We start from the raw sequence: 17,941 nt of genomic DNA, 5'->3' as shown, positions 1-17,941 counted from the left end.
AATAAATTATCCTTACTGCACTGGAATAGTAGAGGACACAAAAAATATTTAATTACGTGAGAATGTGTTTTCACCTCTGTAGGACAGTTTACTGACATTTGTTCATGAAAGACTTTTTGAGAAGCTAAGATCACTGACATCGGTCTGCCACTAACAATTCTGTAGGATTATGAAAGCAAGCTGGAGGCTCTTCAGAAGCAAGTGGACCGCTATTACCCGGAAGGCCCAGAGGAAGAGGAGGAGCCAGATGAGGAAGGTGATCATAACTTTAAGGTTTACCGATAAACGGGACTAGAGCAAATCCTCACCAAGTGATGCTGTTTTATTCCACAGTGCAATGGACAGAGAGGGAGATCGAGCTGGCTGTGTGGAGCTTCCGTAAGTGGAGGTGCTACCAGTTCACCTCCCTCCGTGACCTGTTATGGGGGAACGCCATCTTCCTAAAGGAGGCTAACGCCATCAGTGTGGAGCTCAAGAAGAAGGTCCGCCAGCTGCCTTCTAATCGCCTTCATATCCACTGGCTGTTGTCATGAAATAATATGGCTCTGATGTTTTTTTTCTCCACAGGTCCAGTTCCAGTTTGTTCTCCTCACAGACACTCTCTACTCCCCCCTGGCTCCAGACCTGTTGCCCCCAGAGGCAAGTAAGGACAGAGAGATTCAACAATTCCCACGCACCATTGTGGCTGTGGAGGTGCAGGATCAGAAGAATGGAGCCACGCACTACTGGACATTAGAAAAATTAAGGTACACGATCACATAGCATGAGGTCAGCACACTGCTGAATCATTCGCTTAAAGAAACTGAACCCACAAAGGTGCTTATCTGACCTTCAAAGCCTCACTCGTAATCAATAAACTGCAGCTGTGCGTGTGTGTTTTTTTTACGCGATCGTTGCTGCCTCTTGCAGACAGAGGCTGGATCTCATGAGAGAGATGTACGACCGCGCTGCCGACGTGCCAAACAACACCACTGAAGACTCTGACAACGTGATGTCAGGAGGGGACCCCTTTTACGACCGCTTCCCCTGGTTCCGTCTGGTTGGAAGGTAAATGCTGAACACCGCCGGTCCTCTTCAGTGTAGACACGGGGTAGGAGGAGGAGGAGGAGGAGGAGGAGGAGGACATTCATTCAGCAAACAGAAGCACAGTGTTAGCCATTCAGGATAATGGGAGTCTGTTGACACTAACTGCTACACATGTTGTGCATGTGGTGAACTAATTGACCAGGATGACAGATATAAGGATGGAGTAGTCTGCAGCCCACCTCATTATGGGTTCAGCCCATTAAGCTGGAAAAATGTCACCTTTAAAAAGCTACGTGCTTCATCAGCGACCAATATCACTTGTTAATCTGGTGGCCGTTGTGAATATATTCTTGCTGAACACGGCTTTACAGCTTTAGAACACAGGATGGATTTGATAATCAAAGGAAATGATCGGTACTTGTTAGTCAATGTCTGTCTTTCAATGGAAAGGACCGTCTGCGATCTCATCAGTCGTCCTACTCAAAGCCTGCTGCTTCGTTCTCACCCACCTTTGCACACGGCCTCCACATCTCTCTGCCAAACTCTAACACTCGGATTCTCTCGCTTCCACATTGTCCCACACACAGTCACGGGGCCGTGTTACATAATAATCAGCACATAAATCTCATTTAGCTGCTGCAAGACAAGCAAATATGATCAAAAAGGCTGTTTTCTGGAAGATGTCGTCTTGAAATATGTCATGTATTAGCTCATTTTGCGTTTTTGTTCCTGCAATAGCTGAGTCAAACGGGACTTTAGTGTTTGCGGTGTGGTCTTTTTATTGATAATCTGTGTATTTAAATGATATGAAGATATTTACACTTAGGTGTCCTAGTTATATCAGCTAGTTCGCAAGTTAATATGCACTATATGAAGGAATACAATAAGACTGTTGAGTCGGGGGAAATTCACATTTCCCAGCAGCATAGACAAGAATAAGAGGTAAGAAAACATATATAAAGCCATTCAGATGTAAAACATCAAGCAATAGATAGATCTAACGCTAACCCAGCTCCACTCTAATGTGGTAAACCTCTGGTTGGCCTTTGTTCTCCAGGGCAGCGGTCCCCAACCTTTTTCTTGCCACGGACCTTTCCATGTGGGTCAGTTGTTTTCACCTTTTGTTTTTTACTATTTTTTTCTAGTTTACGGGTCTTGACGTGTGACGATTCATAGGCGAATGTAACGTCGGAGAACATCTGGTCGTATTTCAAAATAAAACACCTGTCAAATGCTAATAATCAATACAGTGGAAATGCAAAAAATATTTATTCTTTCCGGTAACAAATGCCTCACGGACCGGTACCGAGCTGCAGCCTGGTGGTTGGGGACCCCTGCTTTAGGGCGTGGTGATCATCGTGTTGCTTGTTGTGCTGTCTTATATCTGTTCGTGGCATCATTACGATGTTAACATGACCGCCGTCCGCTAAGGCACACAGGAAGGGCAGCCTTAAGCCCAGGCAGGTTCTCTCCAATGGTTCAGTCAGTATAGTTGCTCCACCGCTCCTCCTGACTGAACCAGTGTGTTTTCTACCTAACTCTACTAACCTGGTTCCCATGTCTGTGGCTGTACCAGAAACCCAATATTCAACACATGCATGAGCGAACGCATGAGTGACCCCACCCCATCCCCGACCCTCTCCAACTCTGAAATCACTGAGCTGGCTGACCCGCTGCGGGAGGGTCGAGGGGAGTTGGAGGAGTTGGAGGAGTTGGAGGACCTGGACGATGATATCTTTTTGGACGACCCGTGCTTGGAGCTTGGGGGAGAGGATGATGATGATGATGATGATTATGATGATGAGGGCGAGCTCTGCCGAGGCTTCAGCGAAGGCCAGGATCCCTTTTACGACCGCTCACCGTTATTCATTGTAGTGGGAAGGTTGGTGAGGTTTCAGGAGCATGCTGGTGGAGGAAACTCGCTCTTTCACACTGAGACACTGGGTCTGTCTCCCCCTATAGGCGTCAGTAGGAATTACATGACATCATTGAACATGCAACACTGAAGAGACTTGAATCTTCTTACTATGTCCTCACTATGCTGTGGTATGCGTGGTATTAAGCACAAGATGGGTGGGCCACACAATGAACCTGCTTTATTTCCCAATGAGCCGTCCAGCTGGGAAACTTAGGAACCTACGGCGTCAGGGAATTTCAATTCAGTGCAAACAAATAAATGATTATGCCCAAATTACTTAAAGTATTTCAGTGCAACATTTTAAGTGCATAGTTTAAATAGATTTAATGTCTGATAAAATACAAATTATTGCAAATATGTTATACGCCTTGATTCCAATGTTAAGTTTAAAGTTAAGTTCTACACAAGAATAATAAGTTTATCATCCAAGAATTATACATGAAAATAATGGATTTGAAATGATTTATTCATTAATTTAATCCCGTCAGGTTAATTCCTTTATGTATGTTAACTCAACAAGACAAAACATTGCTATAAATGTCACATTTTTTTATTGTAGTTATGTAACAGAATTAAATGTTAAATATATTTTTATTATTCAACCTTGAGACACAATGATCTTTTGAGTGCAGCTAGTGGAGAGACATAAAAGCCAGGTTTACCTTTATCGGTTTACGGTGAGAGTTTCATTCATTCCATGTTCCTGAGTCCACCGAGTCAAACAAGTCACTTTAGTTTCTATTCTCTGTCTCACCGTCACTGCGTCTCATGTTTAAGACACAAACCTTCTCGAGTGTCAAACCACTACACAGGTTTCTTTCAAGTGTCACTGGTGTAGACGTTTCTGGGCTGCAAGGATTAGCTTTTACTTTAATCTCAAACAATTTGACCGCCTTTATTTTTTTGTGTTTACTGTTTTTTCATACTAATTTAATACTAAATGCTTTCTCCGGCTTATTACTGGTCTATGTATGAAGCAAGTCTTTAAAATCAGCCCAGAGAGGGTCATATCATACCTCATGTTGCCATGGAAACCCAAGCAAAGTTGATGCTCAACAGCTGCTTGATGTGTGTGTGTCTCACTTATGTGTGGCTAAATGTAAACTAATAACTTTAAAGGAGGCCATTCACAAGCCGAAGCACTGACATGTCTCATGAAGTATGTTCAAGTCTGATTTGCATAACACAGAAACCCAGTGGGATGTTGAAACTAGGGAACTATCCATATGAAATAGCAAAATGGTGTTCAAGGAAGACTCAATATCTCAAGATGAAAGAGCTGGTTTCTACGGCAGCTGTCTCTTTTGGGCATGCCAGAGCACTTTTCATTTGAATCTTTTTTTTTGTCAATTTGAGCTTGAATGCATCTATTGATGAACCAGTGCCCCTCCTTTGCACGAATTATCACTTCGACCCAGGAGGTGCATTTTGATTTCTGATGTCGTTCTTTATTTTTTGGATGTAGCACACAGTATCAAGCTTTTGGCTTTTTTATTTATTTTTTCTTAATTCAAGCTGAACCATGTGCCATATGACCGTTTATGTTCCATTTGCTGTTGATTCGTTTGAGTCAAGCAGATGAACGCATTTCCATTCACTTTTTATTTGTCCTGAGCATGCCTGATTTGCACCTCACCAATCTTGTCATAATTTTGCCCATCTTTTACACTCTCCACCGTTAAATGTCTCCTGTCATTGTGGTCTTTGACTGCAAGATCAAGAACGAGAGTGAAAAACTACAGATTGAGAAACGAAGATAGAGAAACAGTACTGGAGCAGTTGGTCCAGCATGTCGTCTGTCAAACCTTAGTCATCGTCCCTGACGTAAAGTCAGATAATGCAAATACGATACCTTCTTAAGTTCTTATTTCCACCACATTTTATAATGTGGTATAATAGTGAATAATCATTAATCAATTCAACACACTGTTTTTTCATTAGTGAGCTTAGTTCCAGTATTTTGAACACACTTAAAGAATTCCCAGTTGACACATGCTCCCTAGCCTCACCAAGCTTTCACCGGCACAGTAAGTAAAGGTAGGGATTACTGCATGCGACCCATAGCTGTACCGAAGACGTCAGTAGCAATAGATGGTAAAGACGAGCCCCTGCATAGCGAGTAAAGGGCAGCCACGGCCGTCGCAAAAGCAGTCCCAGCTTCTGTTTGGTTGCTTTGCAGCTCTGTGTTCTGTTGTCCAGTCCAGCGGCGTTTTATCACGTGTGAGCGATCTCCTCGGTGCGATTGCTTTAACCTGTGGTCATTTTTTTTCCTTTGTCCCATCCTGCTTCCTATCCAGGGCCTTTGTTTACCTGAGTAACCTTCTGTATCCGGTTGCTCTCGTCCACCGTGTTGCTATCGTCAGTGAAAAGGGAGAAGTGAAGGGTTTCCTCCGAGTGGCGGTGCAGGCCATATCAGGTCAGGCTTGTATCCTCAACCACATCATCGCTAAGATCAGAGGCGGGGCAGGATTTGAAAGGACGGGCTCTGTGGGACTTCTTGAGGGAGTGAAGTGAAGGTGCTTTGTGTTTTCCTCCAGCTGATGAGGAAGCCCCTGACTATGGATCAGGAGTGAGGCAGTCAGGCACTGCCAAAATCTCCTTTGAGGATCAGCAATATGAAAAGGTATGGAAACATCAAGGTGTACTACGTATACACACCTGTATACAGCAAGCCGTTCATTCTGTTTGTGCCCTCTCTTTGCAGTTTCAGTCTGAGTCCTGCTCCACAGGACTGTCCCGTACAGGGATCTCCCAGGAGGAGCTTCGTATTGTGGAGGGGGAAGGGCAGAATGCAGAAATGGGACCCTCGGCTGATGAGGTCAACAACAACACATGTACGGGTAATCATGTTATATCATGTGTACTTCAGATACAAACGCCTTGTGTGGGTGTGGGGGGTTTCTTCTTGTTACTCAGCCGTTCTTCATGGATGGTTTTAAACAAATTAAGCTATTTTACTCGTCGTCTTTACTCAGTGACGAGCAATGCAGAAAAAACATGATTAATATTTACCAATGAGTTCTATTAGATTACATTTACCAATAAAAAGTGATTACATTTTATTTCTGTAAGCAACATTTTATAATCAATGGGTGGAATAATAAAAGCAACTCAAATAAATTTTACTTGTGCAGCAAGTGATCAAAAGAAAGTGATCCGCAGGGAGAATCTTGAAACAAAGATTTTAAAATAAGCTCTTAAAAAAGTCTTTACAAAGAAAATATATCCCCGCCTCATCTCAATTCTTTGAGATGAGGCGGGGAACACCCCGGACGCGTTGCCAGGGACCAGAGACAGACAACCACTCACGCACACACTCACACTCTACGGACTATTTGGGGCAGCCAATTCACCTAAAGTGCATGTTGTTGGAGTCGGGAGGGAACCCGGAGAAAACCCACACGGACACGGGGAGAACATACAAACTGTGCAAAGATAAGCCTCTATTCTTGATTCATGGTACCAGAGAGTACAGAAAAACATCTTGGCTTGAACGGCCACCCAGAATGCAATGCTCTTTTTTTGTGTCCTCCCAGCTGGTGCAGATGAGCCTGAGAGCCCCCCGAAGGCCGGTCTGGACGGCCCACTGGACACAACTCAGGAGCGCCTGAAGATCGGTAACGTCTTCACCTTCCGGGTGACTGTCCTGCAGGCCTCCAGCATTCCTGCAGAGTACGCCGACATCTTCTGCCAGTTCAAGTGAGCGCTTCATCTTAATATTTTCAGTTCAACTCTCATGACTGCCTGTGTTTTTAGTTCGCCGGCGACTGCGTTACATTCAAACAGTCAAGATTTGTGTTGTTACTGCTTGTAGTTTCATCCACCGCCACGATGAGGCTTTCTCCACTGAGCCCCTAAAAAACACAGGCCGCGGCCCCCCACTGGGCTTCTACCACGTCCAGAACGTAAGATGCACAAGTCCGATCCTGTGCAACGACGAGCGCTGTGGAGTTTCCGTCTGTAGGATCACTATGTTGTTCTTTTTTATAGATTGCTGTTGAAGTTACAAAATCTTTTGTTGACTACATCAAGACTCAGCCGATTGTGTTCGAGGTGTTTGGACACTACCAGAAACAGCCTTTTCTGCCTCTCTGTAAAGACGACCTCAGGTCGGTGTCTGATTATGAGGGGTCTTTTTTTTATTTATTGCACACACAGATGTAATGCATATTGTTGAGTTTCCATTTGACGCTGGGCATGTTGTCATTACCAGTCCGCTGCGTCCCTGCAGAAGACAGTTCCCACGAGTAATGCCTCTGTCCAAACCTGGTGAGTACTGCTTGTTGAGTTTTTTGTTTTTTGCTTCAATACCACCATTCATAAATGTCGTAGCGTCTTTGTACTGGTCTCCCGTGTAACCGTTAGCCTTGTGTTGTTGGGCATGATCAGCTGACTCAGACGCCTCACCGGACCGGGAGAAATCGCTGGAGCTGATCCGCTACCTGGTCCCGGAAGCGCTCAATGGGGCGCTGGTGGACTCGTTGTCGGGCCACGCGCTGTCTGCCGCTGGCTTGGCTGCTTCCTTCCTGTTGGAAGGAAATGAGCTAGCTCGGCCGACAGCCTCGCCCATCTCTATCTGTTCCGTTATTAAAGCTCAGAAGCCGGGTTGGTTATTTATCCTGAATCCAAGAGAATCCTGAGACCGGAAGCTTTTCTATGTCGAGTGTTTATCACAGCAATACCAACAAGTTAAAATGACCATCACGTTACACTTTACTCATTCACTGTTAACTGTTGCATTTTTTGAATGAGCCAAATCCCTACATTTCTATGTTACAGGTGCTACTTCTCAAAGACTGTAACAGTCATCTGAATGAAACATGTAGATATCAAAGAGTTTTCCTGCATTAGGATTCAGTTGGATTGGCTCTCTGGTGTACTGTGTGTACTCTGTGTACTGTGTGTACTCTGTCAGCGTGTGTTGTGGTGGATTCTCCTCTCAGTTCCCTCTGTGAGTGCTTCTCAGATGGGACGTTACCTAACCTGTAGAGTATATTAACATGTAAACCAGATGAATTGCTGATTCACAGCCGTATCTGAAACACTTATTTGACTTAATTGATGTAAAATGTCTCAGAAAAAAAAAAAAAGAATTCTAGTACTTACTCCAAATTTCTGCATTGTCCAAACACGCAGAGTGTATCACACATTATTTAAAATGATCTTTCTACTGCTTTCTCTGAACACTGATCTCCTTTTTGGGAGGAGCTACTTAAAACGGAAGTAATGCTGCCAGCTCATAGTCAGTTTTCATTTACAAAGCTATGATCGATAACATCGATAGTGATAAAGGAGAACGCTGCTCAAGGAGTTTGTGCATATGCATAGCACAGACTGAATCCCTGTGAACACATGTAAAGTCTGAAACAGCATAAATAGATATATTATGGGGATGCAGTGTTATTCTCCTCTGGGAGGACAGTGCTGAAGGAAAGCAGCACCTCCTGCAGGTCTTAGTGGTATCCCCCCCCCCCTGATTTCCTTTCTTCTTCCCGTTCTCTTTCCCCTCTAAGGTCAGAGCTGCTCCCTGCTATTAGCCACTTGTCTCCTCTCTGACGCAGCCTGTCTCCCTTTTTAACACCTTTCAACAGTACCTGCTACAAAGCTGACAGCTCTGACCCGGCCGCTGGCGGGACCCTGCCACAGCAAATACGATCTCATGGTGTCCTTTGAGATCTGCGAGCTGGAGGCCAATGGAGAGTGAGTATCCGGGTCTATTTTATCAACGGGCATCCAGTGCTGTGTGTTTAGAATAGTTTGGCTACTTAGTTAGTTCCTCCCGTTCCCATGGGAACATTGGGTGAGGAGTCCCCTCCCTTTGCCCCGGTCCCTGGTGACCCTTCTTGCTCCATGCCAGCTGACTCCCATCTCCCATAGATCTTCCTTGACTGTCCTTCTCCACGTATTATTTGGCCTCCCTCTCTTTCTCTTTCCACCCCTTGGCGGTCTCTCTCTTGCCAGCCGGAGTACATGTCCAGCCATCCTCCTTCTCCTGTCAGAGACAGACGTCAGACAGCAGTGCCACACCCGCCCTTCTCATCACCTCCTCGTTTGTGATGTGGTCTCTCCATGATATCCTCAGGATGGATCTGAGGCACCGTCGGCAGAAGACATCCAATTTGTTTGGTGACGCTGGCAGACTTCATCCGCGTTCACAAAATCTGCCCCGCTAATGGTCTTCCTCATCACAAAGTCAATGACAACAATAATGGTGATGGTTTCCACTCGACAAGTGGAGTTGCGGGCGGTACGGGGCCCTGAAGATGTCGACGTGCTTTCATGGTAACACCGTACAGCTGGACAATCTGCCACAATGACTCCCTGTGGATGCTGTCAAAGGCCTTCTTGAAATCGATATAATTGATCTTGAGGGGTGTCTGGTGTTCTTGGCATTGGTCTATGATATTGTGGAGAGTAAAGATTTGTTCGGAAGCCGGCTTGTTCTTCCCTCGAGGCGGAATAGTTTGGGAGAGCAGAACTCATAAATCACTGACACCTGACTAAATCAGTGTTCCTCTTCTCAGCTACATCCCTGCAGTGGCGGACCACAGAGGCGGGATGCCTTGTCATGGCACGTTCCTGCTGCACCAGGTTCGTTATTCACACTGTGTACTAATAGAATATTTAAAAGATGATAACTGAACTATGCATCTTTTTCTCTTTTCCATGTTTTTCATGACCAAAGGGCCTACAGAGGAGAATTGCTGTTACCATTGTACACGAGTCAGGAGGTGACATGGAGTGGAAGGATATTCGGGAGCTTGTCGTGGGTAAGTTTCCAGACTGATAGTGACACTTTCTCTTGTCTGTGTATGAGTTGTCCTAACATGAAGTACACATGTCTGTCCAGGTCGTCTACGCTGCACCCCCGAAGCTGATGAGACCATCATCGATCCCAATATTCTCTCTCTCAACATCCTGGCTGCTGGGTATGTCCGGCCCATGGCAGATGACCGGTACGTACCGATCTGTTCGATGGAAACGCCTTCCTGTGCAGCAGCCAGATCCTGTTTATGAACAGAAACACCTCGCTGATCCATTTTGAGACTGCGGGCTTAACTAGATTTAGATATATATCGAAATAAAAGAATCGAAAATGTTTCTTACTAAAATCGTGGCAACATTGCTGACTTTGGAAACCATTCATCCTTGTGACTTTTATTTGTATTGTTGTGGCGGAACCTGCACTGGATACAGGCGGCGCATGTCATGATGATCAAGGGGCTGTTTGTAATAAACGACAAATGAAGCATCGTGAATGTTCCAGAAATCCTTAGAACGCAGTTTCCTTTTGCCACCTTTATAATTATTATGTCTGCACGAGTGTAGTTTCCTCTTCTGTGGGATTCCACAAAGAAAAATGTGGAGTGGCCATCTCAGCAAAGTGGCTCAAATGTCCCCTGCGTATTTTATGAAAGCTGAATGAGTTGTATGATAAACGTCTTCCCTGCTGGCTGTGCGACCCTCCTGGTTATTCTGTGCTTTTTGTGTCGTTTGGTCATTCGTACATATTCCATCTCACCTTGTTTACCACCCACCTCTAACTCATCTCATCTCCGACACTCGTTTGCTTTTGGAGAGCAATCACTCATCGCCAGCCACCGTCGTCTGATCAAATCTCACTGCTGAATGAACATTTCAGTTGAATAACAACTTTATAATCCACGCTAAACCCATGAAAAGGATGTTTTTTGCTGGCTTTGCACGTATCGGCATCGGACTGAATTAAACTACAGGAAACAGCAACCCAGCAGATCAATGCCAGACTGAAATTCATACAGAATGTTGTTAAATAGTATTAAGTTCCCCATTATGGCCTGTGTTGCATGTTGTCTCACAATATATTCTGCACACTGAAGATTAAGGCTTCCCTCTGAATTATTCACTCGTCTTATTTCTTTCTGTGGCCTGACATTAGAGGGCAGCACAAGACGTTCGACTCGCTCACGCTCGCATGAAAAAGATTTACGTTTTAATTGATTTGACCTCCAACCAGCATCACTTTACTTTAACAGCACCATCAAACAGTGTCCGTACAACCACTGAATATTTGGCCTAAATTATTACCTTAATGTCAGGTGTAGTTTTTTTCCCAGGTGAATTTTGATTCCTCTGCTTTTGACTTATTGCTTAATCCACCTGCTTTCCTGACTCCTTTCCAATATCCATGACGATACCAACAGCCTTCCCACTCATACTCAGGCTTACTGAATATCATTCTAAAGCAAACAGACGCCCCACTCAGCCCGGTTCCAGCTTGCAGAGACTAACATTAAAGTATAAATGGATGCTAACATTTTTCTCCCTCCAGTCCACTAACGGAATGCTGTTTGTTTTGCTTTTGCAGACAGTTTCTTGATTCGGACATGCCTAGGTATATGATTTTTGCCTTTCTTCTCATATTCTTAAGTTATTGAAACACCTCCTCCATCTCTCTGTCCTTCCTACATGACTTCCATTTCCTTCGTTTCGCGCTCTGTGACCTCTGCCATCACTCAGCGGCTCATCTGTGCCTCGTGAGAAGTGACGGGAGTGTGAAGCTGCATGTCTCCTGCTGAGTTGGATGTGTGCTGAGCTCTGATCATGCAGTTTATGATGGTTTGTGCATGGCTTGCTTTACTTCTGTGGATTGTGTCTCTGCTGGAGGTGTCGTGGGGGGGTCAGTATCACACTCGCTGTTTCCACTAAGTTGCTGCAGGAAATATCCAATGAAGCTGATATTAGAAAGCGAATCTATATTTGGTTACTCTTGCACTTGAAAACCATCTTTCACCGTGTTTACGTTGATTTTGAGTAAAATATTTTAAATGTTTCTGTTGTCTGCCATCAGGGGGCGGTAGTGATTCATTATTAGAACACAGATAATAAATAGAAATAAACACATCCTGGCCTGAACAACATTTTCAGCTTCCCCCTCTCCAGTCTGTTTCTTAGTTTCATAATGTTGAACTTTGAAATGAAGCAATATTTTAAATCCCGTAATATGTTCTACTTTTGTAAATGACCGAAATCCCAAGAGAAACTTCCCATCACAGCCACAGACTATTAACAGGAACACTATTACTCAAGAGCTGTAATGTGGATCACATCATTTACAGTACCCGCTCTGGCCCGGCATTCACATGCAGCCATTGTAAAGTAATCCAGGCAAACATTACCTCACCAGTAGCTCTGTTGCCCAAAATTGCTGCAATGTTGTGAATATTTGTAAATCTCACTTGTACCTCCAGTGAAACGCCGCCAAGCACCAGAAACAAACGGCTCCTCACATGTTCCGCCAGCAGCATGACTTCAGTCCTGGCTGCTGCGTTTTTAGGAGGTAGTAAAACACCGAGGAGCTCATGTTGGTGTCGTGCAAAGAGGAAATTGCTTTCCTGTAGTTTTAGCGAAGCGCTTTCGACTACTTGAACTTGCTAATTATTAAAAACAGAACATTCAAAGAGCAGCTGAGCTCTCTTTGCCACACAATCTACTCGGTGCATTGGTGCTTCGTTTTCTTCTGGGTGACACATTGTTCACGTTCCCACAAGGTCGCCTCGGGCCAAGGCCAGCGAGCGCAACATGTGAACCTCATGGAGAGTTCATTCAGCCTGTTTTTTTGTGGTTTACAGAAACATCAGTCTCCTGGTTTCAGTGTGTGATTATTTCCCCTCAAGGGAAGTGGGAAAAAAATCAAATAAATCAGAGGCGTAACTGAAAGCAGCATTGTTTTGCTTGAGAAATGGCCATGTGCTGTGATTTGACCACTTGAGCAGTAGAGCAGGATGAGAGATTGCGTCAGGTCGATGAGCTTCCAGAGGATTTCTCAACGGTCTCTTGTGTGCGAGCTGCGCTGTGTTTACACGAGGAGATAATAGTTTGGAAAAACGCCGTCCGTGTCTCACCAGGGTGCAAACCGCAGCGCAGTTCCTGACGCTCACATGTCTATTCTTTTGCTGATCTCTTCTTTCTCACAGCATTTCCTTGGAACTTGATCATAGGTATTTCACTGCCCCCGCCCCCGCCCCATCTCATCTAGCTGTCCTTCACCCCCCCTTCCTGTTTCTGCTCACATTCACCTCTGCTTTTCTGTGGTGTTTCGTACGAGGCCAAACATCAACTCTGTTGCATGCAAAAGATTTCTTCATCGATTATGTACTTACATTTTGAAGATTACTGTTTAAAGACTCTACAACTCCAATAGGATTGTTACTTTACAAATCATATTATTTTCTCATTGTATCAAATCAAATTTTAGTCTCCATCTTTGTAAGTGAAGTATTTTTGATTATTTAAACTTTTGTATTTATTTTTCCTGATTATTATCTTGATGTCTGGCTGATATTAGCTCAGACACTATTTGTAGTTAAAGTGTGAGGACTTCTTTGATTCATTTTTTCTTTCCTTCAAATGTCATCAGGACCTTCTACCGCTTCGAGGCTGCTTGGGATAGCTCCATGCACAACTCCCTGCTGCTAAACCGAGTCACTCCGTACGGAGAGAAGATCTACATGACCCTCTCTGCTTACCTGGAGGTAGGAACACTGCCTGTATTCATGACAGTCAGAAATGCTTTTGCTGTCATCAGGAATGATGTATGAATTACTCTGGAGGATTAGCTTTGGAAATCCACCACTTTTAAAAAAATAATCAATTGCAGATGGAGAACTGCACCCAGCCTGCAGTCATCACCAAAGATATCTGCATGGTGTTTTACTCCCGGGACACAAAGCTCTCAGCCTCACGCTCCATCCGAAACCTTTTTGGTACTGGGAGCCTGAGAGCAGCTGATGGGTGGGTTCCGATCTTCAAACTATGAATAACATTTATATCCTGTTCTCTAAGTTGATAAAGAACTGTGGCCTTTTTGTTTGCATTTCTAGAAACCGTGTAACTGGAGTTTATGAGGTCAGCTTGTGTAACCTCGCTGCTGTCGGAAGCCCAGGTGAGACGCAACGCAAAAGTTGGCATCCGGCGTTAAGCTCACCTCAGCAACATGTATCACCGTGCATCTGCCCATACCAGGTATGCAGCGGAGACGCAGGCGGGTGCTGGACACCTCAGTGGCCTACGTCCGTGGGGAGGAGAATCTGGCTGGCTGGAGGCCTCGCAGTGACAGCCTCATTCTGGACCACCAGTGGGAGCTGGAGAAACTCAGCCTCCTTCAGGATGTGAGGAGATTAGTTACTTGGTGTCATTTATTCCACTGCATCCTCAGATGCAGATCATCTTTTTAAACACGATGGTTTATGATGTTGAAAGCAGCTCTGCCAGTCCACTTGTCAAACTATCTTAAAGGTGCTTGGAGATCATTTTCTCCAAGTTTAAGTCTAATAATTGTGATTATTATTTTTCCTCAGGTGGAGAAGACCAAACATTACCTCCTGCTAAGAGAGAAACTGGACTCTACCTTGCTCATGGGCCAGGAGTCCCTGTTGTCCTGTGTCACTGAGGTGCTGAGCGAGACGCCGCCGTCCTCAGACCTCGAACAGGAAGTCATCTCCGGCTCTGAGATCACTGACAGGCAGAGGGAACTTGCTGCCAAGGTCGGCCGTCACTTATTCTTCAGCTTCATGAATGACAAAAAGAGAATTTTTAAGGTTACAAAACCCAGAGAATCAATGAGTGGGAAAATGACAGCTACACTACAGTAACCTCTGGATTCGTTCATGTAAGGGAGTTATGTCTTCTCAAAAAGGAAGACTTGGGCATAACATCAAAAGAGAGAAGGTGGCCAAGCTACATGAAGTTGAAGTGTAATAACGATAGATCCTTCATGGACAGTGGAGGGTGTTGTTTGGTGCCAGAGAAGCATTTGTCATTTGTCCTGCTCAAGTACAGTACGTGTTGTACCTCAACACGTGTGCCTTTATATCAGAATGTAGCGTACATTTTTGTATTGTCCATGCGATTTCACTTAATCTTGTGTGACCTCAGAAGAAGCTCTGTCCTTTTTTTTACTCGCAGTGTTTGCGGCTGCTCACTCACTCCTTCAACCGAGAATACAGCCACGTGTGTGTCAGCGCCAGCGAAAGCAAGGTAGTGCTCCAAAACACTCGGATCTAAACCCACGGCCGCCAAAAAGACAGATCAATGCTCGCTGATCGATTCCTCACAGCTGAGCGTCTGTGTGTCACAGATCTCTGAGATGTCAGTCACCACGCTAAGAGACTCGACCTCGATCTGCGCCCTCAACACAATCGCACCCTCCTCAACGTGCCCCTCACTGGCTGAGGGTTATGGCAACACTGATCTCAGGTCAGTCCTTAGATCCCCCTGTGTTTTTCGTTTGGAAGCCATGATACACTTTGTTTTGAGATCTGGAGTCTGGTTTAGCATTACTTATCCCCTGCAATGAGCAACGTGAGGCGGTGGACGTCGGGTTGGCTTCCATCCATCCGTCTGTCCGTCTGTTTCACTTCTCGTGAATAACTCAAAATCCATTTGATGGTTTTTCACAAATTGTTCTAAACATGATAAAACCAAGCACTGAAGCAACAGTTTTGACTATTAAGAGATTTATTTTTATTTCTGTGAGAGGCATTTGTCTCTGGTGGAGTTTCCCACAATGCAACTCGTTTGAAACCTTTGGGGGGGGGGGGGGGTACTTTCTCAGATATTCCGGGGGAAACTTAAATGACTTCTTTCCGCTGTTTCTCTTTGATGAAATGCACTCAAAACGAGGGCTACTCAGTATTTCCTGCTGTTTTGACTAAATGCTTCAGTGAAATAACATAATACTTTTAGACTTGTAAAGTCGCTCACACATTGCGAAGCACTTTGTTAACATTAGACGCTAAGCCTCACATTTTTCCTGACCACAGACCCCCTGTGCCTCGCTCTCGTGCTGTTAGCCCCAGTCCTGGCACGCATCAGGACGCACAGGTCAGGAAGTCTGTCGACGGAGGCTCTGAAACCAAACCCCGAACACACAGATTCGTCCCTGATATCCAGGAGATTAGGATCAGGTAAGTCTGTACGGTACCTTCCCTTCCTTTGTGCTCGTTCTGCGTCTTCCTTGGTTCACATTTGGTGGTACTGCCTGTTTTTTGCAGCCCCATTGTGTCCAAAAAAGGTTACATACATTTCCTGGAGCCGCACTCCAACGGATGGGTGAAGCGCTACGTTGTCGTGCGACGGCCTTATGTCTACATCTACAACACAGAGCGAGACACTGTGGAACGGGCCATCCTCAACCTCTCCTCTGCCCAGGTGGAGTACAGTGAGGACCAGCAGGCAATGCTGAAGGTCGGTGATTCCCCAAACTCTTCTTCATCCCCTCGTTCTGCGGCGAAGGCTATAATCAGTTTGTCTCTTTCCACAGACCCCAAACACATTCGCCGTGTGCACAGAGCACCGTGGAATATTGCTTCAGGCCACTAATGACAAAGAGATGCATGACTGGCTGTATGCGTTTAACCCTCTCCTCGCTGGAACCATCAGGTAAAATCACTGTAAGTGTAAAATAATAAACTCAGGGATGGGAGATGTATCTTTATTATGAATAGTTTTTCTGTTCCGTCTCCCAGGTCAAAGTTGTCAAGGAGACGAGCGGGACAGATGAGGATGTGACTGGACAAACGTCTTTAGAGAAGGATGAACGCAAAGACTAAATGTACATAGATCTTTGTCTTTATCCCTCCCACTGTGCTGAAGTTCCATCCTCCCTCCACCGTCACCGACAGTCATCTTTCCTCTGCACATTCTCTGTGGATCAAAAAGCCTCCCTATCGTGTCGGGCCTTTGCTGCGGTGTGAGTCCCGTAGTCTGGAGAACCGCTTCAACAAGGTGTCACCGTACTGTACAGGAGTTCATTCATAGCTGCGCAAACCGACAATATGGAGGAAGTAGGAGCAGTTTCTTATTTCAGATTGCATACGTATGGTAATGTACTGTAGTTGTTGTCAGTGACACATCAAGCCTTATGCATTTATTCCTTAAAAATACAGTGATGTTTATTTTTACCTAAAGCTGCCGTGTCAGTTGAGATTCGCTACATTTGCATCAGTAAATAAACGAACACACAGATCCTTTTCCACTCGACTCTACAGCAGTATATAAAGTTTCTGGGCTGATTTGCGTACAACTTAGAAAAATACACTCTGAAAGAGGAAAATAGCCGCTGAGTGTCACCCTTTAGAATCATCTGTGTACTGTGATGTTGAGTAGTCTGCCTCCTGTTCCCAAAACTCCTCATAAAACCTTAGCGCACGACGTGATTTCATCTTCTATTGCCATTTTAATTCGTTCATGCGTTTAGCTACTTGTAGGAGCGCTGAGTTTATCGGCTTTCACATATCAAGTCATCAAACATCACCTTTAATCCTGTCATTCTGCACATGATTTATTTATTTCAAACTGTGATCTATTTAGATAATTAACAGCATTATGATTTATTTCTGCATGTATTTATTTGAAAAGATATTTATATTTCTAAAGTAGTTGTACCGTGCAATTTCTGCACACTGCACTTTTTAATGAGTTCCTCAAATGTTTGAATAATGCGACCCTGGCCCTTTGTAGTTAATTCTATTTAAACAACGTAATAATTTTGTATTCTATTCTTTCTTTGTGCTTAAAACTACTCGAAGAATACTACCCCCTTTAAGATTAGGGATAGTCACCTCTGACCTTTGACCCTGCTAACAAACAGTATATTTATTATTCGATAAAGGACGTTGAGATGGGCTGATCACTGTCTTTTACAGTACAGAATAAGAAGCTGGCTTTCTGAATGGTGTGTATGTTAATAAAATGTAGTGCCTCTCTTAACACTCATACTGTACAGTATGCCGCTGCGCCAGTTGTTTTGAAACGTCCTCCTACATGCTGCTCGAATAGTTCTGGAAGTGTCTGCAGATCACATCACATCATGTCTCTGCTTTGCATCACCATCGCTGCTATAGTCAGTCAAAAATGTGGCCTTTTTGTTCCATAACATGTCGACCAGGTGTGATTTATTGCTGAATTTCCACAACACAAAGCATACGCCCCGCTTGTGCATTAAAAAAATAATTA

The 17,941-nt window shown here is 44.6% G+C and overlaps 1 protein-coding gene across 1 annotated transcript in view; it reads left to right on the top strand.

Annotated features, from left to right (window-relative positions):
* kif1aa (kinesin family member 1Aa) overlaps positions 1-16,495 on the top strand; it is a 28,649-nt gene extending 12,154 nt beyond the window's left edge. The window contains exons 22-50 of the mRNA XM_068743215.1: positions 166-256; positions 334-482; positions 568-746; positions 910-1,047; positions 2,603-2,908; positions 5,242-5,360; positions 5,461-5,567; positions 5,649-5,784; positions 6,481-6,643; positions 6,759-6,849; positions 6,935-7,053; positions 7,158-7,213; positions 8,536-8,644; positions 9,469-9,535; positions 9,630-9,714; positions 9,795-9,900; positions 11,292-11,318; positions 12,901-12,924; positions 13,344-13,458; positions 13,584-13,717; positions 13,807-13,868; positions 13,949-14,094; positions 14,284-14,469; positions 14,891-14,962; positions 15,063-15,181; positions 15,748-15,891; positions 15,979-16,171; positions 16,248-16,366; positions 16,453-16,495. Of these exons, the coding sequence (XP_068599316.1) occupies positions 166-256; positions 334-482; positions 568-746; positions 910-1,047; positions 2,603-2,908; positions 5,242-5,360; positions 5,461-5,567; positions 5,649-5,784; positions 6,481-6,643; positions 6,759-6,849; positions 6,935-7,053; positions 7,158-7,213; positions 8,536-8,644; positions 9,469-9,535; positions 9,630-9,714; positions 9,795-9,900; positions 11,292-11,318; positions 12,901-12,924; positions 13,344-13,458; positions 13,584-13,717; positions 13,807-13,868; positions 13,949-14,094; positions 14,284-14,469; positions 14,891-14,962; positions 15,063-15,181; positions 15,748-15,891; positions 15,979-16,171; positions 16,248-16,366; positions 16,453-16,495 (3,405 nt within the window). The remainder of the gene's footprint in view (positions 1-165; positions 257-333; positions 483-567; positions 747-909; positions 1,048-2,602; positions 2,909-5,241; positions 5,361-5,460; positions 5,568-5,648; positions 5,785-6,480; positions 6,644-6,758; positions 6,850-6,934; positions 7,054-7,157; positions 7,214-8,535; positions 8,645-9,468; positions 9,536-9,629; positions 9,715-9,794; positions 9,901-11,291; positions 11,319-12,900; positions 12,925-13,343; positions 13,459-13,583; positions 13,718-13,806; positions 13,869-13,948; positions 14,095-14,283; positions 14,470-14,890; positions 14,963-15,062; positions 15,182-15,747; positions 15,892-15,978; positions 16,172-16,247; positions 16,367-16,452) is intronic.
* Positions 16,496-17,941: the final 1,446 nt, after the last annotated feature.

This window comes from Brachionichthys hirsutus, chromosome 9 (assembly GCF_040956055.1).
Source record: "Brachionichthys hirsutus isolate HB-005 chromosome 9, CSIRO-AGI_Bhir_v1, whole genome shotgun sequence".
NCBI lineage: Eukaryota > Metazoa > Chordata > Actinopteri > Lophiiformes > Brachionichthyidae > Brachionichthys > Brachionichthys hirsutus.
The sequence above is the reverse complement of the archived record's forward strand: the minus strand, read 5'-3'. Positions and strand labels throughout refer to the sequence as shown.